Here is a 26631-nt window from a genome sequence, read left to right as displayed (position 1 = left end):
TGCCGTGTACCTGGAAGTACTGATTTATATCCCTACTCCGCGGAGTGTGTAGACATTGTGTATTGACGACTCACTCTACACAACGTTACGATCACTACTGACACGCCCATTACATGTCTCAGACATACAGCAAGACAAGAGTTATTTGAAGAGGAGCAAAGGTTGCGTTCACAAAACAATCGGTCACGATGCATGGACGAGACAGCACAAAGTGGGTTTTGGGAAAAGGGACTTTGCCCAGTGCCTCCGGCTCAGCATTGCCGCGAGCTCACTGCAACCCATGGACGCCTCATGCAGATACTGCCCCACCCAAGCGCGGGTCTTCGCGATTACGAACATGCGAGCAAGACACGGGAACACTGCGCGCTGGTATTGCGACGCTGTTCGGCGACGCAATTTAGGTAAAAGCGTGGAGGACGTTGACAATCGTATGAGAAATATGGCGCAATCCGACGCGATCGCCATTTCCCATGGCTGCCAAAAAGGCGATTGTGGCAGTGGGGTGCGCTGCCCATAAGCGCATGCCGGTGGGCATTTGTGTGATTCTCATAGGGTGGCACACCATCGCGCCTGCAGGGAGCGAACGTCAACCCTCAACCCCCTCAAAAGCCCAGCGCGAAGCTCAACAACATTCCCCCGACCTTGAGGCCGACGATCAGAAAACGAACGACAAAAGGAAAAGACGCGATTGCGCGAGAACGCATGTTGCCGATGGAGAGTAATGTCGGAAACTTATCTTCAGCAAGCTTTTGGGCAGCCGACCTTCACCGACGTACATGCGAATGGGAATTCCTCTGGACGTGATCTCTTCGATATCCTCGACGCCGCCAATCTCTACCATAACCACGAATATGACCCCAGCGGACAACACCCACCTTCACTGCACATACAGTCTCAGGATGTCATCGCGCAGACCCAGCAATTTGCGTATGCATTACACAGCAGTGGTGTGTCGGCACCAGGTAAGCGCAACCCCTCTATTTATCTCTATCCCATCAACTTCATGTACATCATCCCCAACGAATTCTTTGTCCCTCTCATTAGGCCCTTTGCCTACGTATGGACGAAATTCCTGTGCCTCTGAGTTGCCAGAGCTGGATGACGTTTGTTCGGGATGGGATGGCGTGCTCTCGCTAGCTGCACGTGATCGAACGCGGCGACGGGACTTGCGACAACTGCATACCTGCCTAGGGAGGTGTGTATGCAAGCTGTGCACAGACGCATGTTGTTGCGTCAATCGTTCGATCGATGAAAAACCCAGCGTTCACCGCATCTTCTGAGCTGTTTTTTGTTCGCCTCAGACCATGGTCACTAACGTCATTCTAAGGCCTACCGTACACCTCCGAGGCGCCTGCAATGCCGACCATGACAGGACACATCCCGCAACACTACGAGCACGACAGTGCGCTTCAGATCGGCTTTGATGATCTCCAGGGATTCTCTCCCGTTACACAAAGCTTCAACATCAACGCTTATCGCACGCCATACCCCGACAGCATCGCAACATCCACATCATCAGCTACATCACCCGAACGCACCAATGCAAGTCTCCTCACTGATCCGGTTGTTGTCGAAGCAGAAGAAGACAAGCGAAAACGCAATCAAGCTGCTTCCGCACGCTTCCGGCAGAAGAAGAAGCAGCGCGAGCAGCAGCTCATGGAGACGAGTCAAAAGATGCAAGACCGGACCAAGAAGCTCGAAGCCGAAAACGATGGGCTGAAGAAAGAGAACATGTTCTTGAAGAAGCTGCTCGTCGAGAAGGTGGATCACATGAGCGATGAAGATCGGGAGCTGCTCAAGAAAGCCGCCGAAGGCGCGCTAGCTGGAGTAATTGGAAAGAAGTCTTGATTTGTTGCTTTCCAGGAGTATTGGAGTGTTCTCGACGGACGAAGTTTTCTTAAACTGAATGATACACGGTGGTTGTAATTGGAGGCTTAAGGCGCAATTCATATGCGATGTTATGGAGTTCATATACCAACCCTTTCACATTCTTCGCCCGTTCGATCGCGCTACGATGGCAATAGGCGAGTCAATTAAAAATTACAGCATGTGCTACCTCGGCGATAGACCCTCTCTATCTGCAGTCACCAACTCCGTCTGCGGTATCTGGTACAACCGCTACCCACGCTCATAAGGTTGGATGAAATCTGGGCGAAAACCTGGAAGATGCCAAAGATCGCGTCATTGCGCATCCATCAATTCTTCAATTGCGCCTTCGATCCCCCCCGTCATGAAAGCATCTCCAAATACCTGGTATTGGTATGCACGCTCAGCGGGATCTGGCCACGTATTCGCCATTGTCAATACCAGTAGGCAGGTACTGTAGCTCTGCGTTGAAGTGTTGAGTACCGTTGTCTTGAGCTTCCACCAGAGTGAACACGCATTTGCTATGATCTGGAGGCGATCAGAGAGAACTTGATTCTCGCGATTCTCCATCATCTTTTGTGCATTCTCGATAAGATAGGGGACTCCATGGTCGCGATTTCTGCCTCTTAAGGTCCCCTTGCCAGGCAAAAGGGGGCGCGACTCGAGTGCTGGAAAACTTTCGTTCCCTTCTGCGCATAAGAAGAGAAGAAACCTCATCTTATCTTTGTGTACAACAATATCCTTTTCAAGTACTGAGACCGAGGTCGCCACGAGACCCTCTGGGGAACCCAATGTATGTCGACGCAATGGCGGCCTAGGCAGAAGATATGCGACATATCCGGCGCAGTATTGTTCGTGGAACGTCCTGGTATGGAATCGGATCGTTAGTCTCAGTTCGGAGTATCCTCGAAGAAAGCTCACCAGGATCTACTGAACCATGGGTCCTCAGTCATCTCCCTCAGCGTTTCTCCGGCAGTTTTCACTTCATCGACAGTTCGCCTCAAAGTTTCCTCGGGGGTGAATTTTGACAAACGCACCCAACTAGCTGAAACTTTGGAGAGTATAGCCACGGTAGATACACTGAAGTGGTATATCCGATGCATATCCTGCAAATGTTTCTCCACGTCATTGGGATCGGTCTGATCAATGCACTCCTGATCTATCCAGATTCGCTCGACCTTATAAGTTTTCACATCTGGCATACCACGACGAAGTACGTGAAGCTTTTCAGTTTTCGTAAACTGCACAACACGATGAAATACAATTGGCGGGCACCTGAGGAGTCTAGGATACTTATTCAAGTCGGCGCCGTCCCAGATACGGTATTCCGGGAGTTCAATTCCGTTGATAGGCTGCGAGTGAGTCCACACGTAAGATACCGTGATGTAATGATAATCGTACAACAACTCGTTTGTCCAAAGTTCGCGAGCGGGAGTGAGAACGTAATCAAACTCCGTTCCACCTTGAGGGTAAGGCTCTAGAAATCGAAGACGTAGTGGTCCTAATTCGTAGCTTTCGACAAGTGCGATGCGCTCGATGCGTTCCACTGCGGAGAGGAGCGCTTCTTTGTTTCCATGGATTTGCCCGAACGTGAGAGCTCTGTCGTCTTGCATGACTGTGGGTGAAGGTTGAGTGAGAAGGATTGGGTTGTGGAAGCTTGGATGAAATCCATGAGGTGGCCTGCTCAGCCTTCTAGATTTGCGTAGGTGGCGGGCAGTGCCAGCCGTCGTAGCGATTGGACGCCACAGATCCATCACTACCAACAACAGCACGCATCACTCTTTCATCAAGGAAAAGACATTGCGCATCTAACTGCAATGTCGAACAATGATCCAGAAAGATAGCTATCTCGCTTTACCTTTCCTTGACTTGGTACTTCGCCGGACGAAGATAAGCCCCGCATTCGCCCGCTTCTAACCCAATTCGGCTAGACCGGGAGGGAGGTCACGATTACTCACCAAAGGACTTACGTGAGCCTCCCCTCGCTCTTGCGAACACCCGAACTGCGATCTGGCAAGGCTGAGGAACAGTCATTGTAATCTCATGTCGCCCTTACTCGGCCACCGTATCTCAAATGTGGGGCTGACCAAGCTCGGCCTGCTCGCTCCTGGCCATCAGCGCGACGGTAATAGTCGTATGAGAGTGAGTACGTGGTGTCGTGAGATCGTATATATGCAGCAAAGATAGGCCATGGACAGAAGCACTATCAATACATTTCCAAACGCATTCAACACTCAACCCGACTATTGACTGTCTATCAAATCTCACTTCACAAGCTCCACTCTTCATTTCGTCCACATCTGTAACCTCGAGCCTTCGAGATGGCAGCCACGATGCGCGGATGGCAGTTCAAGTCCGCATCCGGACCCATGGAGAAGAACCTCTCCATCCCTTCCTCAGGCCTCCCGATACCCACCATCAACAAAGACGAAGTGCTCGTCGAGAGTCATGCGACAGCGCTCAACCCTATCGACCACAAAATCCTCGAACTCGGGCTCATTACACGCATGATCTTTTCTGGGTTGACACCTGGCTTAGATGTATACGGCCGCGTCGCGAAAGTCGGCAGTAACGTCACAAGCTTCCAGGAGGGCGATATCGTATACGGTGGTCTCGTTCCTGGAGGCAAACATGGCGCTCTAGCGGAATACGTTCCCGTGCCGCAAAGTCTATTGGCGAAAGTACCACACGGCCTGAAGGGAGACGATATGGCGTCCATGGCGAGTACGGGAATGACAGTATACGCCGGACTGATGCCGTATGCTGAACCCGGCAATAAAGTCTTCATCAACGGTGGCTCGGGAGGCACTGGTGTCGCAGCGATTCAGATCGCCAAGATACTCGGCTATCATGTTACAGTGTCATGTTCAACGGCGAACATCGAGTTAGTCAAGAGCTTGGGAGCGGATACAGTACTGGACTATACAAAAACACCAATCATCGACCAACTGAAAGACACCGGCGCCATGTTCGATCTCATATTAGACAATGTGGGGGCACCGGCGAACCTATACCGTGCTTCAAGCGCGTTCCTGCGACCGGAAGGGAAGTTTGTTCAGGTTGGCCTTGGCATGAATCTGAGTGCTGCAGTTCAATTCTTCGGCAACAAATTGACTAGCTTGTTCAGCTGGGAGAAGAGAGAGTACATTTTTGTTGCCGGGAATGCGAGTACCGCTGTGTTCGAGCAGCTCGCGACGTGGATGGAACAAGGCAAACTTCGAGCGGTTATTGACTCTACCTGGGAATTTTCGGAGGTGCCGAAGGCGTATGAGAGGCTGAAGACTGGAAGGGCAAAGGGCAAGGTTGTTGTGCATGTGAAGGACGATTGAGGCAACTGGGGATGTATCATTCTAGATTTCCTTCGAGCGATTTGTAATTTTAGATCCTCTTTCCACTGGTAGCATTTTCATAATTTCACTAATACTGAGCTCTGTTATCTCCAGTTACTGTGCTGTTGCCATGGCTTCACGTCGCCGATGAGTTGCTAGTCCCGACTCCCAGTTGGCATCTGACATCCCGTCTCAGCTACACCAAGCCTACGTCTTCATCCTCCGCAACTGTTGAGGCACTCGGGTGAGCTCTGGATAGAACGTGTAACCCGCAATCGACTTCCCCACTTGCCGATGTAGTGTAAAGAGACGGTTTAATATACCCGACTTGGCAGCTGAGCTGCGGGAGCTAATGTGTAGTACAAGCCTCCTCGCTGTGGTGCGCAATGCGAAGAAACCGACGAAACCGACGAAAACCAATATCAAGAATATCAGATTGACGCAAGTAAGATCTGGATAAAGATAATGCGGGGGAACTTTCCAAAGAAAGACGCAGAAGTTCAATCGTATCTCGGTTTGCAGATGCGAGCCCGTAGAGAGAAGAAGGATATAAAAGTACACCAAAGTCGCGCCCAAAAGAAATCCCAACAACAACATCCAAAGAACTCCAAATCTACTTCTACAGTTTACAAATATCCACCACTATGAAGCTCGCCGCCTCTCTCATCGCCCTTCTTCCGCTGGCCGTGGTCGCAACGCCGATTACATTCCCCAATCCATCCAAAGAGTCTATCGCCAACCTTGCGCCCCGAGCCGATACTGTTTGCTACCTCAATTCCGATGCTCTCAAAAACGATCCTCAAGGTTGCGACACCAGTCCTACTAGCGGCACGCGCCGCCGAGGTGTAACAGGGGGCGACCGCTTCGGCGTGCGTTGCACCAAGACTGGCAAGTGCATCAATGGGAATTGTAAATGGGACTACGTTCCGGGCTGGAACTGTTACATCTGGAGTGGCTGGACTCAGCAAAACTGCGAGCGTAAGTGCGATCGTGTTGCTGGAATACGCTTATTGAGACGTACTGATGTACTTACGCGAACAGGCGGGCTGCCGACTTGCTAGTTCGAGAAGGTGGTCTTCCGTAGAGTGACGAGTATGGGAAAAGTTCATAGGATGCAATGCAATGTGGGAAATGAGTGACCTTAAGGAATGGGAATACACGTTCGCTTTGTGACTGTGGAGACTGGCGTTGGGATGAGACTACGAGAAGAGGCTATGATGAGAATGATCAATAGAACTGGCTTCTTATTCGCAAGTCTTGCTGATGTGGTTCTCGCATTCTCTGATACCTGCGCCCATCTCGTGCGTTTTCTTTTCGTGCGTTAGAACCTGCCCGGGTTCCAGCTGGCTGTGTGCCACGACTCGAGCCATGGCGGATACTAATGCTAAACAAATGTTGGTCACATAGCGTTCGATGTAGGCTGGCGGAGGACGGGTAGCATTAAATGAAGACAGTGAAGAGAAGATGCTAAGTGCTAGGGACCGGCAAGATGCGGCATGACGTTCGGCTTGGCGAAGCAAAAAGTTCGGAAGCTTTCCGAAAATCACGAGCGTCAAACTTTCAACATGCGCGCCTTGACGAGAAGCATACAACCCTTCTCCGCTGCTTTCACTCTTCCGAAACACGCCAACCGCGTACGGCTATCGAATGCGACTCCCTTGCCGTCATGGACGCGCTCATTTCACGCGTCGGCGAATTTGAGAGTTGTCGACCTCGCGTATCGGCTCCATGATGACTCGGGCAAGGCCAACGGAGATCCGATTGTGATTGTACATGGCTTATTTGGGAGCAAGAGGAACAACCAAGGTGTTGGAAAGTAGGGACTCGTCCCGATCTGTCATAGCTGGATTGGGACTGACATGATATCCTAGTGCACTCGCACGCGTCCTCAAGCGTCCCGTATACGCCATCGACACGCGAAACCACGGCGAATCTCCCCACGATAAGGTCCACAACTACACCGCCCTCGCAGAAGACGTAGAAGCCTTCCTCCAGAAGCACGAGCTGAAAAATGCGACACTCATAGGCCACTCGATGGGCGCGAAGACAGTCATGACCATGGCGCTGAGGAATCCGGACTGCTGCGCAAACATTATACCAGTGGATAATGCGCCAGTAGATGCGGCACTATCAAGCGACTTCCCAAAGTACGCAGAAGGCATGCAGCACGTCGAGAGGTCACAGCCCAAGAGCCAAAAGGAGGCAGACAAACTTATGGAGCCCTACGCGAAGGACCTACCAGTTCGCCAATTTCTATTGACGAACCTGATGAGGGGTGAGCCAGGCGCGCCGCTCAAGTTTCGCATACCTGTGGGCATCCTCACCAAGGCGCTCGACAACATGGCCGACTTCCCCTTCACCAACCCCGATGAGGCCTCGTTCAGCAAGAGAGCTCTCTTCATCCGAGGCACCAAGAGCCACTACGTAAGCGACGAGACACTGCCGATCATTGGTCGATTCTTCCCAAGGTTTGAATTGGTGGACGTAGACTGTGGCCATTGGGTCATTAGTGAGAAGCCCGAGGAGTTCATCAAAGGTATGCAGACATCGCCTGAATCAAATTTGATCTAGCTAACACGTTCCAGCGGTTGTGGATTTCTTACAGGAGAAGGAGTAGATACCCGAACAGGATACAGGCAATACCACGTTATTTATAGACACATCTACGACCAGCGGAACATGATGATCGTCTCTGTTGCATGGCAAAGCATCAGACGCCAGATTTCACAATGTTGAAAGTGGGCTTGGAGAACCGGTTTTAGTTGTTAATGAGCGACAGGAGAACCAACACCTAATCCATTCGACTCAGCAGATTCATCTGCGAACCTCTCCTACACCGTACTGAACACCCTCCCACCATTCGCCGCAATCTGCCCCCCACTCGATACCCCGACTACAAGGACTTGTACGAACCAACCCGGCCGGAAAAGCATTGCTCCACTCCTGGCTGGACATCCACGTAGTTAGTACCTCCACATTCTGTGTTCACGTAGAAGCGAGCTACAATCTCACGTTAGCCTGGTTCTGGTTCCCCCCAATTTCTGTCACATACTGGTTCTGGTGAAATCATTGATATACACCCTGAAGCTGCCATATGGCGCCTTGTACGAGTTGTCCGTGCACGTAGAATTCTGGAAGAAAACGTTGTCCTCGAGCCATGGCTCTTCGCAGCCCATGCCGGCGTAGAAGCGGATGATAGCGACACCGTCACCGGGAGCCTGACGCTCGACGACGGTAGAGGGGTTGGGACGAGCGTTGACGCTCGTGGCCGCGAGAGCGGTGACAAGGGCGATGAGGTTGATGAGCTGCATTTTGGATGTTGCTGGATGCTGTATTGGAAGACGAAAGCTGGATGATGAGAAGATAATGGTATGAAGAGCCTGTCTCTTATACTTCTTCACTGCCTGTCTCCCTTGAACATCTGTACTGACAGTACGTTGATGATGCTCTTGGTGGTAAGACCTAACTCCCCTTCAAGCTTCTCAACAGTCGGTCAACCGCCACCAACTGATGGTCTTGAGGTCATACGCTTCCAAGCCGCCACACATAACCTGATGAGGTATCTTGAGAATCCACGAGCCTGAGATGTATGCCTTGCTGCCCGTATCGTGGGTCAGAAGACGTAGCATTCCACGATGTGATACGCGATCAGATCTTGCATTCGCCAGCATTGTCGCATGTCCGAGGACCGGATTGGTTGGATTGTTCACATCACCAACGGAAATGCTCCCCACGACCTCATCTTGGCTCGTGTGCATGTGTTGGTGGATGAGGTAGTGGAAAGTCACTTGCGCATCTGACGAAAAGCTGACGGACTACTCCGAACCAACGATCTATACAGGAAACTTTCATTCCGATCTTAGCCTCTCCATGCCGTCTTGAACTTCAAAAAAAAACGTATTCAAACGCGATGATGGAGTATCAAAAGCTCCTCCTCGTCTTCTATTCGCCCTCTCTGGCCATCTACCGCATGCGCACCGTCAACACTACTTCTACTTCTATGCCACATATAGGTACAGCGTTGATATCAACGCCACCAGTTCCGATTAGCAATCTCCTGCCACGCTCTTGGGCTATGTATAAGCTGACATCCACACAGCGGAGTTCATTGGCATAGCGCACTTGTCCGTGCACATGGCTGCTCACGAAGTCCACAAGCAGCAGGTCAACACAACTGCTGTCGCCACATCTGCATCGACTACGATTCATCGCGCCGAAAGGCCGTCAACCCCCAGATACTAGCAAACCTTCCTCAATAGCAGAGCGTGTGTTATTGCGACCAGGTTACGGCAGAAGTCCTTTGTTTAGATGCGCATGAGTAGATTGCTTCAAGCACGCAGGACGCAGTCGCTTAAGCAACATGCATGCAGACGCGACGGCCCATCGCGCTGACGCGACACGGGATGTGTGCTTGCCGCGACCTTCCGCTCTCAATCTAGGCCACGCTGTGATTTGCCAGACTTGGGGCTGGCAGGAAGCTCGGTCGCCGGAGGCTTACTAAACTTGTTGCGTATCTTTTGCGATTGGATCGCAGCGTCCGCTCAGGTCTTGATGCAAGTGCGCTTTAGCACAAGATTGCCAAGTAGACGAACTCTGCGCATGACATGACACGGAACTGAATGTGTGGACCGGGAAAGACGTACACGATGATACCAATCGATGAAGTGACGCGTAGTACGCCTCAATCAAGTTCTCGATTCTCATCTCTCCCCGCATCACTCTCCCACCTTATACTTCGCCACGACCTAGTTTTTCCATCGCTACCTCCTTCTCCCAAACTCTCGCTTGCTATCCTCATCTCCAGTCCATCCGGGCCGACACTCGCACCCAAGCTAGTTGTTCTAGAGCCTAGAGAGGGGCTGTTGTGGAACTTGGGATTACGTGCAGCGTGCACGAGGTCCTGCATCTTTTTGCCAGGCATGGCGCCATCGCGAACGTACGATGTTAAGCCAAGGATGGCGCAGATAATGGCGAATGCGTTGGCGAGGGCATACGGGATGAACAGCCCGTGGACTTTGTAGTCGTAGCGATTTACGTCAGTAGTCAGTTGGACAGTTGTGTTGGCCATGTTGCTGTATTGATCAGCTCACGATTCGATCGAGAAGCGCTCGTTTACTTACGTCAGTAACCGGTTATGCATCATGCTGACCGTCAGATTGAAACTTAGTTCTTCGATAAGAACGTCCAGTGTCCGGTTTCTCGCCATCGCTTTGTCCTGTAATCTCTGATCACTGAGCTTCAAGGCTGTTGACATATTCTGCCCTTTGTACAACACCTTCTCTTCGTCAAACTCAAAGTATGCATCCAGATCGGCAGAGCCCAGTAGACTAGTACGCTGTATAGGCGAGTCGATGACACCGTACTGAGCTGCCGCTTGCTTGTCTGAGATACTCGTGTCCTTAAGCCATGCTAGCTTGCCCACCAGTTGGTCGCACATAACCCACATGAATGCTGTATACGCATGTTGAGTCATGTTGGAGATCTCATCAGGTCCCTCGTCTGGAAACGAGATCGTTTCACCGACCTCGTATTTGCCGGATACGTTCTGCAGCCCATGATACTGCGAGATCTGCAAACTGTACGACGCGTTGTGTGGTCGACAGATCTGGTACTGGCGTAATTTGACCCGCTCGCCTTGGTCGTTGATGATAGGCCGCAGAAACGTCATCCAAAGCTCGTTCATTGGTTTCGAAGGTACGTGTTGACGAGGATGCGAAACTGCTGTGAGACCTCCAGTGCTATTATGAGTTGGCACGAAGCTGAAGTACGCATTATCCGTCTCTATAAGTGTGCCATCCACTGCCGCCATTCCCTCTTGCAGGAAAGCGTCGATAGCATGTTCTTCGGTCTCATTGGCCTGGCTGCATCTGATTACCGGAGCATAGAAACCGACGGCGTAAGCGGAATTGTTGAACGGCAGATCCAGCGGTAGTATCGCACCAAGGGATGAAGTAGCAGTAGCCAAGAGATTCATAACGGTCCTTGGTCCAGTAAATATCCGGTTCTTGTCATCAAAGTACTGTGTCGTACCGGGCCGACTGGGCGGCGAGTAGGTATATCGATGCGCTTCGCTGGCATTTGCGATGGATGGATGTGGCATGGCTGCGATGATGTTCTCGACGTTGGTGCCCTCGACTATGAACAAAGTCGCAGGCGTGAAGAAAGGTGGAATTAACAAGCCCCTTGAGATACATTAGTGACTGGTCGTTTGCCAAGGTCTACTACTTACCATGCCAGACAAGCCATTACCGATCCTACCTTCAACCGCTTCCACATCTCCATGTTAAGCAAAGACAGCACTGATGTATCAGCTCCGAAAGCTGAGTTTAATACCTTGAACGTCATATCCTTCTTCATTAGTGTCCTCCAGAGCCACTGGGTATATGCAGTCCAGACACTTGCGCCGAGGCAGATCTGAGCGAGGAAAGCAAATGCAGTACCAAACCTGGCGAGTCAGTAAATCTTGCGAAGTGTAGTCCTACGGAGTGCATTACCTGATCTTCTCCTCTTGCTGATCAGCTTTTCCCACTATCTGGCCCTTGAGCTTCGGATAAAAGACGCAGTGCGCAACACTCATCGCAAGGCCAAAAAGAAGGAAGAGAACCATGAGTAGTGGAGATTTCCATATGTGAATGCGACGTCCTTTCCAACCAGGAAACGTTCGAGAGTCTTGACGTTCTGCTATCGGTCTGATTGCTGGGGATGGCGGTACTTTCGGTAGCAGGTGCGCATTGGACCGCGTCGAGCGACTATCATCCATGACCTCTCGCGTTTCGACCAAAGCAGTCTTTGTCAGTTTGGGGTTTTCCATAGCAGAAGTGTCTAAGAGCCTCTGCGGCAGAAGGAAATATGCTGGGTTGAGTAGTATCCGAATTCATGAGAGACGAAGCAAATGTCTGCTTCACTGAGCTGCAAAGAAAGCGTCGCACAGAATGAGACAACATAAATAGCAGAAGTAGCACCGAAAGGAACGACCCTCGATTGATTCTTAAGCGGCACGTTGGGGGCCGCTTCATTAGGGTAACATCGGTTCAGGCTGATGTATATCGAGAAAGTGGTAGCAAGGCTGAGCTACATTTTTTCGAGCGGGTGTGTGCCTGCATATGCCTGGCCCTAGGAGTAGGCATATAAAACGCGTGCAAGATTGCGACCAAGTTGTTCGCTACAGGCTGTGCGCAATCCCGAGACGAGTGTTACGAGGGCCAAGCCTTATTCTGTGCTGCTTATTGGGGTTAGGTCCTCACGATGGTATAAATTGAACGCGAGAAGGTTGCATTTCCTTTCTTGGCGGTTTATTATGATCATAACCTCATGCATAGCCCTCTGATAATCGTGGACACTGTTTGCAAGAAGATTGTGACAGTGTGTAGGGGGTGAACGGTGGGGCTAGCTGCGGCAAGGGTTAGCGATTACGCTTAGCCACCACCAAAATACCAGGAGTGAGTAGACACTGCTTGGAGCACAAAATATATTGCAAAGAGGCGGAGTATCAGGTGATATCAGCTGAGGATTCTGGGGGCATGGCGGTCGTCCAGTCGTGAAGTCCCTTGAAGCAACGTGAGAGAATGGGAACTGTTGATTGGGAGGAAGGACATCCGAAAAGATGACAAGGCCCTGTCTTGACCCCAGAGAGCGTGATAGATACCGATTTAACCAGTGTCTTTTCACAAACGTATCTCGTGTGACAGAGTTTCTCTTGGGGCCGGTGAAGATGGTCTAGCCGAAGCCCAAAAGAGGGGGTCCCCATTCACCCCAACAGCGCCGTGCATGCGGATAAGGCACCTGCTCGCATCAGTGCGAAAGCGATGCGAAAACCTTGCCCGGTCTTGAGGAAATACCAGCGACTCGAATAGACATCGGTTTGGTGCTGATGTGTGCAGGTGGGTCCGCTTCCAGGGCAGGCAAATGTCGGGTAACGTACCCGCGAAGCCATTGGCCAGATCAAGACTGCCGGCCATGCGATAGTAGTTTCTGTGTACCAAGACCTCTGCCGGTGAACTATCCCGGGAATGGCGAGGGCATGATCCTACGCCCATCTTATACAAGAAAAAGGCTGAACGTGTTTGCAGACCACATTAACACGGAAAGATGCAAGGTAGGTGGCCTAACGTCGGTGTAGGCTCTAGGGTGTTCAGGCTTTTCCTAGGTTGGGAGTCGTTGCCTTCCGAATGTTCGTGTGAACTGTCTTATTGCGGCGTCGACCCCCAGTGGTGCCCATCGACGCTGCTACAAGTTGTGTTGTGTGGAATGATACGTATTGTATTTGTTCCCTCCCTTGAGAGATCATCTCTATCGTTAACGTGCCGCGTCAGCTGGTGGAATTTTGCTGTAGACATCCAAGCAAGAGTTTGACAAGCAAACTTCTGTCTACAGGTTTGGCGATGTACCCCGTCATCCCTTTTGCAATGTACGACTCCGCCTGGCCTTTGAGAGCATTTGCTGTCATAGCCACGATCGGAACGTGGAGTCCATTTGCTCGAATCTCTTTGGTAGCGCTGAGCCCATCTTGAACAGGCATGTTGACGTCCATGAGAATCAGGTCATATTTGTTGATTGAGGCCTTGGATACCGCTTCCTTACCATCCGGTGCCGTGTCCACATTGTTGAACCCCATGCCAGCAAGCATGCGTGTCATGACCTTTCGATTAATGATGTTGTCTTCCGCAAGTAGCAAACGTTTGTCAGGAGCGACGATTTTGAGAGTTTCCATCGGGTCGGCCACCACGGGAGATGGGATGCTCAATCCAGCCAGACCCTCTTGTAGAACCTCCAAAGCTTTGAGCTGCTTGCATCTTTTGAGCTTGGCGGTAAACCAGAAAACACTACCTGAACCTTCTGGATTGGGGTGAAAGCCAATGCTTCCACCCATGCGCTCAGCCAGCGACTTGCAGATACTCAAGCCCAATCCTGTACCCTTGTATCTCTTTGTCGTGGAGTTGTCGATCTGAGTGAAAGGCGTAAATAGGGTCTGTGAGCCACTTGCTGGCACTCCAATGCCTGAGTCTATCACTTCAGTCAGAATCGTGAAGTATTCTTGGTCTTCCTTTTAGAGTCGCGCAACTATTCGTACATAGCCTTGCTCCGTGAACTTTGTCGCATTAGATAGGAGATTCTGTACAACTTGTCGATAACGTAGAGAGTCTCCTTCAGCGGAACTAGGTAGCTTGTTGTCCATTTCGATCTCGAGCTTGACTTCGGGTCTCTGGCACGTCTGATGTGCCCGAAAGACAGATTGAATGATATCCTTTACGCTTATAATATCGTTACTGATAGAAAAGCTACCCGAAGCGAGCTTGCTAAAATCGAGAAAGTCGTCAATTAGCTGAAGAAGCACGTCCCCAGACTCTTTGATGATATTTGCTAGCTCTTGTTGGTTGTTGTCCAGCTTGGTGTCCAGTAGTAGCGTTAAAGCGGACAGCATGCCGTGCATAGGCGTGCGGATCTCGTGGCTCATGTTGGCTAAGAACTCCGATTTGAGTTTCGATGCTTCCTCATAGGCGGCGATAAGACTCTTCTCGGCTTTCCGTCTTTCCGTCAAATCTCTAGTGATCTTAGAGAAGCCGAGGAGGATGTCGTCCTCTGAATGAAGGCAAACGAAGTTAGTATATGTCTCATATGTAGTGCGTGAGAAGATGCTTACTATACACCGGCGTGATGACAACATTCGCCCAGAACCTGGATCCATCCTTGCGAAAACGCCAGCCTTCGTCTTCACATCTTCCGTCGCGGAGGGCATCTCGTAATTCCCTAGATGGCTTATCATTCTCGCGGTCTTCTTGGGAATAAAAGGCCGAGAAGTGCTTGCCGATGATCTCGGCTGGAGTGTACCCCTTAAAACCCTGAGCTCCTGCATTCCACGTGGCCACATGCCCTGTCGGGTCAAGCATAAAGATCGCATAATCCTTGATGGTTGCTACCAGCAATTGGAATGTTTCATTCTGATAAGAGCGTTCCCTGAACTCAAGCTGTCGCTGATGTTCTTCGGTGATGTCGAAGAATTCCATCTGTATGCAGCGCAATATCCCGTGGCGCAGAATTGGGACTGCTCTCAGGTGCCAGGCGAGACCCGTATCTGTTACAGCTCTCGATTGCTGGAGGTTGCCAGTTCGACATGCAGCGCTTACTAGCGCATGGGCTGGAGCAAAAGCAGGAATAGTGGAGGAGACGTCGAAAATGTGATCGGCATGTCGGCCTACAAGATCAACGCGATCTCTTGCGTTTGAGGTAGTCACATAACTGATAGATGTCAGCAAATAGCAGGAATTAGACGATCCTATTCATAGGCTGTACTAACGAATCGGAGACATGGCGCACATAGAGCAACGCATCTAGGATCACAGTCGGCGCGGGCGTGAACCTGATCAGGTCGTATGCAAGGCTGTTGGGATCGTAATCGTCGTCCGCTCTTGAGGTCGGCGTCGGTAGATCATCAAGCACAAGTTGCGACAGCGATGTTGGCAGCGACCCCATGGGCGCGGACATAACTCCGAGAGGACCGAGCTAGCCTCCACTAGGCTAGCAGTGGACACTTGTGGTGTGTTGAAAAGGAATCGTACGAGTTTTGCATAGCAGAGGGTTAACAGCCGGGGTACGACCAGGCTTCTGTGATCACAGATTAATCAGGTTGCTCCTGCTGTGAAATTCGTGTGACCTCCGCGGCAACGGCAGGTAATTCTAGAATGGGCGATACCGTGACGTCACATTCAGCCCCTCGTTTGAGAGCTACTAATCCGTTTATCACGACTCTGGAAACACTGGCGATACGCAAACACGGCTTACCTTACGTCGCAGGATTCTGCACTGATCTCTTCGCCAAAGGAACACATTCACGCCAGTTCTTCGCATCCAGTAAGCCCCACTTTTCCAAACGTCATCGTACTTTTCACTCCGCATTGGACTGTCCTGCCGACGTTCAAACAAAAGTCGTTTTCACATTCCCAAAAGATCGCCAACTTATCTGGCATGAAAACTTTGGAGAAAAAGCTTATTGGCGCATTCAAGCGAAGCTTATTGCATTGGTACCTACGTGGCGTTTAGGACCCTCGGATGCCGGCTTATCAGTCCGGCAAGGTGTTTCAATAACACCAAGGACATCAAGAGGAAGTCTTGACCTCAATCAACACCGGATCTCTGGATATATTCTTCCTAGCAAGCGCAAAGACCGTTGCTCAAGTATGCGGAAGACCCTATTCTCATTGTCTACTGGAACGTAGGCATAGGCCGTAGGAGCCTCCTCGGGTCTTCGTTGAGCGAAGAACGATGAGCGTCTGCAGCAAAGCTTGATGCATATGCGCCAAATAAACTGCCATACGTTTCGCCTTCTATTCTTACCGATAGTCATGAAGGAAGCGTTACGTGTTGATCATGATACAAATCGGTCCATGGGCCGCGGACACCAAAGTGCACATTTACGTCGAACAACTTACAATGAGGTGTGCGATAAAATCTCGCAGCCTCACACCTGACTGCAAGAATTATCATTGCACCACATACGTATGCTTCATGAAGTAGGAACATATTTTCTGGAAGCTGTTGGATAAACCCATGGGAGTATATGCCGTCTCTCACCCTTATCGTGACCAGCCTCATATGACCACCACAATATACACGGTCTCGCTCACCTACCGCTTTCTCAAACTACTACTAAAGCTAATCGTAAGCGGTATACTGGCGTATAGCGTTCGGCTGGCAGACTCATTGCCGTGATGACCACCAGTCCGACACCTTGGCCGAGCGGTTTCTACAACTATATATACATCTCCGGTATCAACTCTTACCTCATCGACCGACCATATCGTCCAGCACAAGATTGTTCATTCAACTGCCCTACACTTCCACTCTCTAGACATCATAATGGACAAGCGCAGCCGTTCGCAATCACCCGCGCAAGCGCGTAAGCGATGTGCTTCGACAATTTCGGTAACGAACTCCACGAGCTCGCAAGATACAAGACCAGAAAAGACCATCGAAGACTCCAAGCCTCTCACTTCACCATCAAACTCAGCCGCACATTCGTCAGGGTTGTCTTCTGCGGCTTCTGAGTCTTCCTCGCAGCATGCTGGCGATGCTGGAAGTCCACCCTCACTTGGCCATCTTCCAGCAACGCATGCGGCCCATATCCCTTCTGCAAAGGACAATTCAATCAGCTCTCCACTAGAAGTCTCCAACTATGCCGGGATGATCACCTCGGGCTGTCTAACCCCAGAGACACTCCGTGAACCGTCGCATGATGGTACAGTGACGCATGCACCTAATACCCTGCATAATACCACAGGATCCTTTCCCATCTTCACGACGGGCGATATCTTCATCGAGACGGAACTTGTCACTCCGCCGAGACAATGGCAACTCCACAGCAGCATTCTCACGCGGTTCTCCTCATGGTTTTCAAAATCACTTTCCAGCATCATGATGCCCACAATAGGGCCGGCATGGGCCTCCTACACTATTGAAGAGGCCGATGGTAAGATTGCATTGGTACAACAGCAAACCACCGAAGAAAAGCCAGTCATTTCAGATACCGGAAGTTACCATGTTGCCGACGTTGCAATCAAGACCGAGCACGAGGATTCCGATTCAAGCAATCCTTTCTCTATCACTCCAGATCACACTGCCACGATTGATGTTTACAATCAAATCTTCAGCGCATTCTATAACGTCCCCATAAAGATCCCGACTACAAATATCGCCGCCTCTCTCACTCACTCCGAACAACTCACCAAGCTCGCCGGAGACCTGGGCTGCTTGGACAATCTCCCCAACCTAAGGTCACAGATCAATGCCACCCTTCTCCAGCACCGACATGCGCTTCTGCGTGCAATCAAAAACGATCCCGCACGCTGGCTCATTCTCTCACTATCTCTGCACAACGAGTCAATCTACACAGAAGCACTGATACACATGTCTGGCGCACACCCAAGCTGGCCATGGCCGACGCCACGCTCCTCTCTCCCAGAAGAGATCGTCCGCCTCATCACGGCTAAGAGCCAGGAGCTAAACAAACGCTGCACAGAGATAGAGCGCGACCTGCTCTTACTCACTATACACGTCGGCCGCGGCGCAAGCAGTCACCCAGTGTCTCTTCTTGTCAACTCTGAATTCGACACTTGGTTCATCGTCTCAACATTCCGGTCCATCCTCGCCCAAGAATTCACCAACTTACACGACGATTGCAAGGGCTCTCTCCGGCGCGGCACAATCTATCGGAAGATATGGAAGGTGGAGGGATACATGCCGTACGAGGATATGCGACGCATGCTCGAACAGGTCATGCCCTCCGCAGTTGCCAGTCTGAGTGAGGATCTGGCGATCTTGAAGAGGGAAGCGAGTGCGTACGTGGAGGATCTTGCAAAGAACGAGTCTTTGCTTGATGTGGAGGGGCAGAAGGTGGGGTGGCTGACTTGCGTTAAGGTGGGGAAGGATGATATTCCTTGGAGGGCTGGGGAAGGGGGCTGAGGGACCTCATGCAAGGGAAAAAGCTGAATAGGTGCGCTGCTGTCTACATCTGTGTCAACCCGAAAGTTTTGCAGGATGTCAAGGCGATGTAGACTTCTGGGTTACCCAGTGGCTCATAGGAGCACAAATGGGGCATCTCCAGTGCAGTTGCTGGTATGATCATTGCGGAACTGCGACGTGTTCGGCACGGCATACATCAGATATTGGGTTTGTTTATTTTTACTACTGCATATCCTATTCATATGTGTACACCAATGTCCCGAAGTATCCAAGTCATATAGATTCATGTCCATAACGCGTAAAAGGGGGTATCATTCTTAGGCCAATAGAGAAATTAATAACCAACACATCATCTGCGCGAAGTTCCTCCAAACCCAGTGCTCTCATGCCTGGTGCTGGAGAAACTATCACCAGACGAACTCCTTGAGCTACCCTCTCCGCCGTTGTTCCAGCGACTGCCACTTCCGTTTCCAGCGCTCCAGCCGCCCGTCTGGTTGTTCCGGTTGCCTCTGTTGCCAAACTGGCCCGCAGCCCATCCAGCAGCAGCGCCACCTGCCGCACCCGACCAGAAGCCAGGCCTCCAGCCTTGTGCCGGTTGTGTCGCACCGTAGCCTGACTTGGGGTTATTGGGATTGTTCGGGTAGTATGGTGGAGGCGGGTCGTCGTTGTCGTCGTTGTAGCCTCCTCCCCATCCACCGCCGCCGCCACCTCCCCAGCCAGGTCTGTTGCCTCCTGCTGCGCCGCCATCCGGACCTTGTGCGCGGTTTCTGAGCGCAGAGTATATCATCCACAACACGACACCACCGAAGAGCATCCAGAATAGCCCGCCTGCAATCCTCTCGCCCATGGTTTTCGGTCCGTCACGTCGGTCGTCATCGTCGTCGTCGCCCTGCCATCTTCCTCTTCCCTTGCCGTACTTCTCTTGACCTTTCTCTGTGAGGACAAGACGGTACTCTACTCCGCAGCTTCCTTTCAAGATGTATGGGTCTTCGGGGTAATCGTAGCCTTCGCAGATGACGTCTGTGGAACCGAGCTTGAATTCTTCGGGGAGCGAGGCGGTGCAGGTCCATTGTATGGAGTCTTCGTCGTAGTCAGAGCCGCTGTTCTTGCAGCGCATTATCTCGGGTTCGTAGAGGCCGCGTGCGGAACCGCCGATGCATTTCAGCTATCATATGTTAGTAGGCTGTACGGAAGGGTAGGCGGAGACGCGTAGGATGAATGCGTACCTGGGGGATAGGGTCAACGCGTCGCGCGGAGGTCTGCTGTCCTTTGCGCAGCGTGAGGCTTTCAATCTTAGCCAGCTTGACCTTGTCTGAGCGGAGGGCTTCTGCGCCACTCGCTGCCAGCAGCGCAGGGTAGAGGAAGCTGAGGAGATGCATATTGTCGCAAGGTCGTGGATTAGAAGTGTGCTCAATAGGGATGGTTAAGACAACTCATGTACCACCCGTGTGGCAAAAGCATGTGAAAGGACACGGTGGAGATGCCTTGTGCTTTGGGGCTGTGAATCTAGAAGCTGGCGGCGCCAGTGAATGCCGATGACGCACCGCCGAGGCGTTTACAGGGATGTACATACGCTAGTATCGCTTCCGCACTAGCTCGCTTTACTCACATGCCATCGCGAGCATCACGCGTGGACAGACCTCGAACGAAACCTCCATCACAACAATCATGAAACAGCGAATAACTTATGTGGTGACGAACCCAGAGGACTTTACTCCCGACCAACTTGATGTCGGCGAAGACAAATCTGGTCCATACTTTGCTTTGGATAATGTCCATGCTGCGAAGGAACACCGTATCACACTCGGGCTGAATGAGCTACCTGAAGAAGTATGTACAGCACCCACTCTCATGTCCACCAAAAGAGCGAATTCATCCTAACGGTACGTAGATAAGTAAAGTCTTTCAGCAATGGCACGAACTACATCTACGCTGGACATCTCCCAGGCCTTACGCATCTACTCCGCCATTCACATCACGTGTCTCACCTGGTCTGCATATCTTCTTCACGCCTCTATCAGATACGCCTGATGATGCACTATGCTCAAGCCTCCACTCCCTCATCTCTTCGGACCTGAAGTGTTCGTCAACATCATCCAGCTCCACAAAGATGCCAGTCCTCTCAGAACGCTTCTCAATGTCGGCCACCTCGCAGTACTACAGCTACTTGGATGATATCGACAGAGTTAGGAGTTTCTTCCAGCAGAAATCTTGCAAAAAAGATGGAAAAAGCTATTGTTTGGATGCGATTGATGGCTTTGCTCTGTCAGATTATGTCGATGTGGACTACGATACTATCTCGAGAAGCGTTGTTCTGACAGCCGAGTCGTCCAATGCAGGATCCAGCAACAAAGGCTGGACTGAGACCATCAGGCTGCCAAGTAAAGAAGCGACAGTAGAGATTGGGGTATTGAGTTTGGAGGGAAATGCCGATCCCGAAGATGTGCAGTTTGGAGGTTTCTTGACAGTCCTAGGGCAAGACGATAAACCGAGTACGTATGACTCCTACTACACTATCTTCACATCATCATGACAGTAAGAAACTAACGACTCACAGAGCCCACGCGCTTCCAAACTCCAACCCGGCACTACCCTCTCCTCCAAGCTTCCAAGAACCCAACCGCCCCACCCAAACTCCACCCCCTAACCTACAGCACCTCTTTTAACCAACCAACCGGCCTCCACCCAACCCTCACCCTAACCTTCCCAGCACCCCACCTCACCCCACCAGACCGCTCCTGCAAACTACACACCCACCTAACCCTCCCTTCCTACCTCTTCATCGACAAATACCAATTCTCCGACGCCCTGTTCCTCGCAGACAAGAACCTGAGGCGTCTCCGCAGTCTAGCCGGCGCTACCGATCTCGAAGCCCCAGACTGGGTTGTGCCGGCTTGGGGCTCCGCAGCACTCTTTGAACTCGCCATACCTAAACCGGAGAAGATTGAGTATCCCAAGGTCAGTCTGGGTGATGGGGAGGAGAGCGTATGGGAGGACTTGCCGACGCATGGTGAGGTGCCGGAGGGGGATTGGAATGTCAGCATACCGTTGCATCTGCGGTATATGCCTGCTCAGACGGCGTCTCATGCTAGACTGCCTGTCCCTTGGCCTGTTGTGTTTTGGGCTTGTCGTGCCGATTCGGGTGCACAGCATACTACCAATCCGTTTGATCGCTTGCATTTGGGATATGAGGGCTTGTTTGGACCCAAGACTAGGTTCATGCATGTGGAGCCTAAGGCGTGGAATCAGACTGGATCGGATGGGTTGGTGGAGTGGATCAATGTGCCGGTGCTTGATACGAGGATGGCTGGGTGGGTTGAGGGAGGAACGGTTGGTGTGGTCTTGTTCGCGTTTGTGGGGCTATGCTGGATGTTGTTTAGGAACATTGGGAAGGGGGATGTTAAGGATGAGAAGAAGAAGCAGTAGATGGGTCAATGGCAACGAGGGGTATGGGTGGGTGTTGAGAGTGTATTAGATCGTATTGCTTTTCGCTGGCAACTCAGCGATTTCATTTGGGTATCTTTCAATCAAGTGCTATGCCCGCCACATGCTTCCACACGACTTTTCCTCCACAACTCGCAGACCCGTTATCCAACCGCACAATGCAATGTCTGGCAAACCATGCTTCATATCTCCGTTTCCAAAGTTCAGACCATCGTAATCGGCGCGTTGACAGGCATGCTCGACATGATGGGTAACGGTGTTCCAGGGAAGATAGGATGCAGCGCATAGACAGGTCCTGAGCTGTCCTCGCCGTCGAACAGCATGAGGTTTTGAATGGGCTGTTCACGTTGTCCCAGCACGTTGATGACATCTTGAGCCAGCTGGCCACCCAGGAAAGCCGTGACGGGTGCCAGTTCGCTACCCAGATTCTGAAGGAAGCTGCGGAGGACTTCGGCTTTGAGAGACTCTGCAGGAAGTAGCAGCTCCTGGTGCTTGAGGTTCGCAATGGTGGTGAAGAGCTGAAGATCTGTTGGTGTATGCGAAGGGTAGATGCCGTGGCCCATGCGCTGGTACTCCCACAATGCGCGTACACAGGTGAGTAAGGGATGGACCCTCTTCAGCCTCCTGGCGTTGTTTGCAATATCCGCAGGGAGTGGGCTGTCCTTGACCAGCATCAACGGACTGTAGAGCTCCTGCTTGTTGACCAACTCAACCACCTTTCCGTTCTCCTTCTTGACCTGGACGCTCTTGATGCTCCTCGTTGTGCTCTCAGCGCCGACCTGCGTGTCGCGATTGCTCTTCTCGCGCTCGATAACGAAGTTGTGCTCGACCAGGTCGGCGAAGATGTAGCCGTACATGCCGTGTGATGCGCCCGCGTAGAAGGGTTTCCGTGCTATGCGCGCACCGGCGTTGAGGGCGGAGGTGGAGAGGAAGTCCATGTCGGTGCATATGATGATGTCGTAGGCGGCGTAGAAGTTGGGATCCTGCTCGTTGCGGATGTCGGTGGTGAGGGTCTTGACGGTGACGCGCGGGTTGAGCTTTTGCACCTGAGGCAATGCTGCCTCTGCGCGGTTCTTGCCTACATCGGCGTCGCTGATCAAGAATTGCGCGCCCAGATCATCTTCGGTTACGACTTCGTGGTCTGCGAGGGTGATGGAGCCTATGCCGGCGAGGACGAGGTTCTTGGCGACCTCGTTGGCGAGGGCTTTGATGGAGACGAGCAGAATGTTGGCGGTGCGGATCTTCTCTTGCGCCGCGACGCCCCATAGGCGGATTTGGCGGTCGTAGAGGGCGATTTCATCTGAGCGCGGGAGTTAGCACTGCTGCGACTGCCATTGCGTCGCGCTTACCTGCGGATATCTTGTCGGCCTCCGCGATGGCGGCGACTGTCTCGCCAGCTGCGTCCTCGGCAGGCAATGCAGCAGGCAACGCGCCATTGGTCACCGGCGGAGGTACCGGGGACGGCTCGGTGAGATCAGCCATGGTGTTTGTCGTCGCGCGGGTATGTATATAGACGTAAAGACGCGTATGCGAGATGTTGACTGCGCAATCACGCAGGGCAGTCAGATAGTTGGTGGACCGGAGCAAGACGCTGGCTGCGTATGGGCTAATTCAAGCTGGACGGGCGTCTTGCAGAGGGCCGAGTAAAGGCAGCTAGCGGTGACGGCATTACCTCGTAGCCTGCCTGTGCGGCTCTGCGGTGGCCCGTGCGCACCCCGCGTGCCAACCACACGGGACCGACTAGAAGATGCGTTGCTTGTTCGTCGCCTCAGCCTCGACAAGTGCCGTCTCCTACCCTCCCACCGTAAACTGCTAGTCTCTCCTCTGCGTGTGAGCCTAACTACTCGCCATACCTCGTCTCCTCAATGGGAGCGAGCGCCGACGTCACCCATGCCCAGACCACCCTCCTCTCCGTCCCCACCGCCTGCGCCCTTCCCACTGGCCTTCACGACGGGCAGCTTTGACTTTCCCCATGCCTCGACCTCGCCGCCGACCGTCTCTCGCTCTGCCTCTACCAGCGCGTCCAGAAATGCGCTGCACTCCCTAGCCGAGCCCACGCCCTCCGCTTACGATGCGACGTCATCCCCCAGAGACCCTGCCCGCCGCGTGCGCACTCGCACGTCAACCAGAAGAGGCCCGCTGCACCGCCTATTTGGTCCCCCACGTGACAGCGACGCTGCGGACAATCTGGCCCGAAGGCCGCCCACTGCAAACCCCAACCGACCTCGCGCCGTACCGAGCGAAAGCTACCTCCGCCGCTCTCAGGCCCGCACGAGAGAACAGCGCTTGGCCGATATGGACGCTACCAACGATGTTCTTGACTCACTGAGTGACCTACCGACAAGCAATCCTTTTACTATCTCGAATACACAGCCCCGCTCTCGTAGCCCCATCGTGCAACTCAACAGCGAGCGCAGACACAAGCGGAGGAAGTTGGAACATGACAGTAGCGCTGCTACGGAGTACATGTGCTTCAAGTACGGCCATAGGGGTCAGGTAGTGCCTGGGCGTCTGCGCATGGAGATCATAAGCTGTGACGGCGGTGAGCATCGCAGAGACAATCCACCTGGGCTATACAGGGTTCAGAATGTCTTAAGGAACGACAAGAGTGTATACTGCAGCGAGAGCTCCCAGTGCAATCTTCTCTTGAAACACATCGGAGAAGCCCCCTTCGCCTTGGAGAAGATCGTCATTCGAGCACCGGACCGTGGATTTACGGCTCCGTATGTGTCTCCGCTTCGTCTTTGATCATTGCTAACCTGACACCAGCGTTCAAGAAGGTCTTGTATTTGTATCCATGTCTGCAGATGAACTCTTGTCCGGAACCTCAGCCTACAATCTCCGCTACGACACTCCATCGCCACTGATGTCTCCGACACCCAGTTCCCCAAACGAGGCCAACGAACACATGTCGTTGCGAGAGGCTCTTGAAGATCCTTCGGTGTGGCAATACTCAAATCAGGGCCCTCGCGAGGACATGGAGGAGCGCATCGAGAATCTTCGTCTCCGCAGTGAAAGGCTGAATGCCGAATCTGCGAACTGGATATCGTCTTTGCGCTCCGACTCTGAACGTCGGCGGATAATGCGCCAGATGGTAGAACACGAAGACGAAGCAGAGGGTGACAATTGTGATCACGCAGCGGATGACTCTTACAGCGGTCCCGCTGGCATTTCTGCACCTACCCCACCGCCTTTTACAGTCACTACTGCTGCCAGCGAGGATGAAGACTCGGACTCCAACGAAGAAGTACCCAGTGCTGCCATCATGGCCGACCGCCTTCGAAGAGAAAGCCGTTGGCGTCCAGACAGCGACGACGATGACGATGAAGTCATTCCCCGCCTGGGTCCGCTGCGTCGCGCGCCGGCTCTCGACTACAGCACATACAGCGAATGGCGCGAGCGGAGAGAGCGCTATCTTGAGCCCATCCGAGCGTCTCGTGTAGCTGCGCCCAGCCGCATTGAACCTTCCGAACGAACCCATGACGAGCCACTCATACCCCCACATGCGCGCTTCTTCATTGCGAAGAACAAGAATAAGATCACGATCAAATTTCACCCTGCAATGTAAGTTTGGTCTGGTCACCCTAGGGAGCCATCGGTTTACTAACGCATTCTCCAGTTCGGGAAGACACGTCCTACTCAAGTTCTGGAGCCCGAAACACGATGGCAACATCGACATTGAGAGCGTCCAGTTCTACGGGTACTCCGGACCCCGCTACTTTCCGGCCGTGCAGGCTAGGTAGAGGGTACATGCTGTTGTAAGGTTTACATCACATCTGTCCTTTTGAGAATCATGTTGGTATGAGTGAGAAAAAAGACGGGCATTTCTCTCACCGTGTCTGTCTGGAACGTGTCCTAGTAGTAGTGTGTGCAGTCTTTGAGTGGCAATGATACCCGGGTATGGTACAAATGTGTGACGATTGGGTTGGAGCATTTGGGCTTGTGTGGGAGTACTGGTACGTGAAGGAAGGGTGGTAGATACAACACATTCTTTCATAATTTCACTGCCAATGTGAATGAAAGATTATCAGTTGAGAGACGTGCCTGGGCCTGTGATGAGTGAGCAGATGTCGTTACCCCTACAGACTAAGCAAGAAGGAGCGTCCGGGGATAATGACAGTGCTGATCTGCTATTCCCGTTCGAGATCAGACCACCTGGACGCTGTTGCACTCATTTGAACTTCAAGCAACATCCACAACCACCTACCACGATGGCCACGTCTCAGCAACTTCCCGCGAAGTGAACGACTGTCGTCACGAGGCATGAGCGCCTTACCCGCGCTGTATTGTGCTACAAAATGTCCAAGGATCCAATTCATATCGATGCGCAGGTGAACCCCTCCTTTCTGGAGGAAATATGCAACGAACACCCAGCAGTCGCACATAATACACGTAAGCAACGCATATTTACAGCTATTTGATCGGAAATACGCTAATGCGCACAGGTAGAGATGGAATTACAAGTAATTATGCAAAGGGTATAGTATCTTCCGTGGTGAATGGACACACATTGACGCCTCGACGAACCCTGGCAAAC

At 52.1% G+C, this 26631-nt stretch overlaps 11 protein-coding genes across 11 annotated transcripts; 6 read left to right on the top strand and 5 right to left on the bottom strand.

Moving 5' to 3' along the window:
* Window positions 1-721: 721 nt before the first annotated feature.
* J4E90_002816 (uncharacterized protein) lies at window positions 722-1848 on the top strand (the record flags this gene model as incomplete). Its single annotated transcript, XM_051432392.1, has 2 exons — window positions 722-962; window positions 1328-1848. 2 exons carry the CDS (start codon window positions 722-724, stop codon window positions 1846-1848), a joined length of 762 nt encoding a protein of 253 aa, XP_051293814.1.
* A 2351-nt stretch (window positions 1849-4199) lies between these two features.
* J4E90_002815 (uncharacterized protein) lies at window positions 4200-5195 on the top strand (the record flags this gene model as incomplete). Its single annotated transcript, XM_051432391.1, has 1 exon — window positions 4200-5195. The coding sequence occupies one exon, from the start codon at window positions 4200-4202 to the stop codon at window positions 5193-5195; it is 996 nt and encodes a 331-aa protein (XP_051293813.1).
* A 1565-nt stretch (window positions 5196-6760) lies between these two features.
* Window positions 6761-7812, top strand: J4E90_002814 (uncharacterized protein; the record flags this gene model as incomplete). Its single annotated transcript, XM_051432390.1, has 3 exons — window positions 6761-7011; window positions 7067-7731; window positions 7781-7812. The coding sequence occupies 3 exons, from the start codon at window positions 6761-6763 to the stop codon at window positions 7810-7812; spliced, it is 948 nt and encodes a 315-aa protein (XP_051293812.1).
* Window positions 7813-8088: 276 nt separating this feature from the next.
* J4E90_002813 (uncharacterized protein) lies at window positions 8089-8506 on the bottom strand (the record flags this gene model as incomplete). Its single annotated transcript, XM_051432389.1, has 2 exons — window positions 8089-8195; window positions 8248-8506. The coding sequence occupies 2 exons, from the start codon at window positions 8504-8506 to the stop codon at window positions 8089-8091; spliced, it is 366 nt and encodes a 121-aa protein (XP_051293811.1).
* A 1805-nt stretch (window positions 8507-10311) lies between these two features.
* On the bottom strand, window positions 10312-11477 carry J4E90_002812 (uncharacterized protein; the record flags this gene model as incomplete). Its single annotated transcript, XM_051432388.1, has 2 exons — window positions 10312-11377; window positions 11470-11477. The coding sequence occupies 2 exons, from the start codon at window positions 11475-11477 to the stop codon at window positions 10312-10314; spliced, it is 1074 nt and encodes a 357-aa protein (XP_051293810.1).
* Window positions 11478-13503: 2026 nt separating this feature from the next.
* On the bottom strand, window positions 13504-15665 carry J4E90_002811 (uncharacterized protein; the record flags this gene model as incomplete). The annotated part of the gene is made up of 4 exons (XM_051432387.1): window positions 13504-14238; window positions 14266-14774; window positions 14836-15431; window positions 15490-15665. The coding sequence occupies 4 exons, from the start codon at window positions 15663-15665 to the stop codon at window positions 13504-13506; spliced, it is 2016 nt and encodes a 671-aa protein (XP_051293809.1).
* Window positions 15666-17603: 1938 nt separating this feature from the next.
* On the top strand, window positions 17604-18650 carry J4E90_002810 (uncharacterized protein; the record flags this gene model as incomplete). Its single annotated transcript, XM_051432386.1, has 1 exon — window positions 17604-18650. One exon carries the CDS (start codon window positions 17604-17606, stop codon window positions 18648-18650), a length of 1047 nt encoding a protein of 348 aa, XP_051293808.1.
* A 349-nt stretch (window positions 18651-18999) lies between these two features.
* J4E90_002809 (uncharacterized protein) lies at window positions 19000-20029 on the bottom strand (the record flags this gene model as incomplete). Its single annotated transcript, XM_051432385.1, has 2 exons — window positions 19000-19815; window positions 19877-20029. The coding sequence occupies 2 exons, from the start codon at window positions 20027-20029 to the stop codon at window positions 19000-19002; spliced, it is 969 nt and encodes a 322-aa protein (XP_051293807.1).
* Window positions 20030-20318: 289 nt separating this feature from the next.
* On the top strand, window positions 20319-22076 carry J4E90_002808 (uncharacterized protein; the record flags this gene model as incomplete). Its single annotated transcript, XM_051432384.1, has 3 exons — window positions 20319-20480; window positions 20542-21142; window positions 21382-22076. The coding sequence occupies 3 exons, from the start codon at window positions 20319-20321 to the stop codon at window positions 22074-22076; spliced, it is 1458 nt and encodes a 485-aa protein (XP_051293806.1).
* A 221-nt stretch (window positions 22077-22297) lies between these two features.
* J4E90_002807 (uncharacterized protein) lies at window positions 22298-23576 on the bottom strand (the record flags this gene model as incomplete). The annotated part of the gene is made up of 2 exons (XM_051432383.1): window positions 22298-23394; window positions 23444-23576. The coding sequence occupies 2 exons, from the start codon at window positions 23574-23576 to the stop codon at window positions 22298-22300; spliced, it is 1230 nt and encodes a 409-aa protein (XP_051293805.1).
* A 408-nt stretch (window positions 23577-23984) lies between these two features.
* On the top strand, window positions 23985-25837 carry J4E90_002806 (uncharacterized protein; the record flags this gene model as incomplete). Its single annotated transcript, XM_051432382.1, has 3 exons — window positions 23985-24817; window positions 24864-25658; window positions 25714-25837. The coding sequence occupies 3 exons, from the start codon at window positions 23985-23987 to the stop codon at window positions 25835-25837; spliced, it is 1752 nt and encodes a 583-aa protein (XP_051293804.1).
* Between the last annotated feature and the right edge of the window lie 794 nt (window positions 25838-26631).

This window comes from Alternaria incomplexa (genome assembly GCF_024043165.1).
Source record: "Alternaria incomplexa strain BMP 0042 chromosome Unknown scaffold_3, whole genome shotgun sequence".
Classification (NCBI taxonomy): domain Eukaryota; kingdom Fungi; phylum Ascomycota; class Dothideomycetes; order Pleosporales; family Pleosporaceae; genus Alternaria; species Alternaria incomplexa.
The sequence above is the reverse complement of the archived record's forward strand: the minus strand, read 5'-3'. Positions and strand labels throughout refer to the sequence as shown.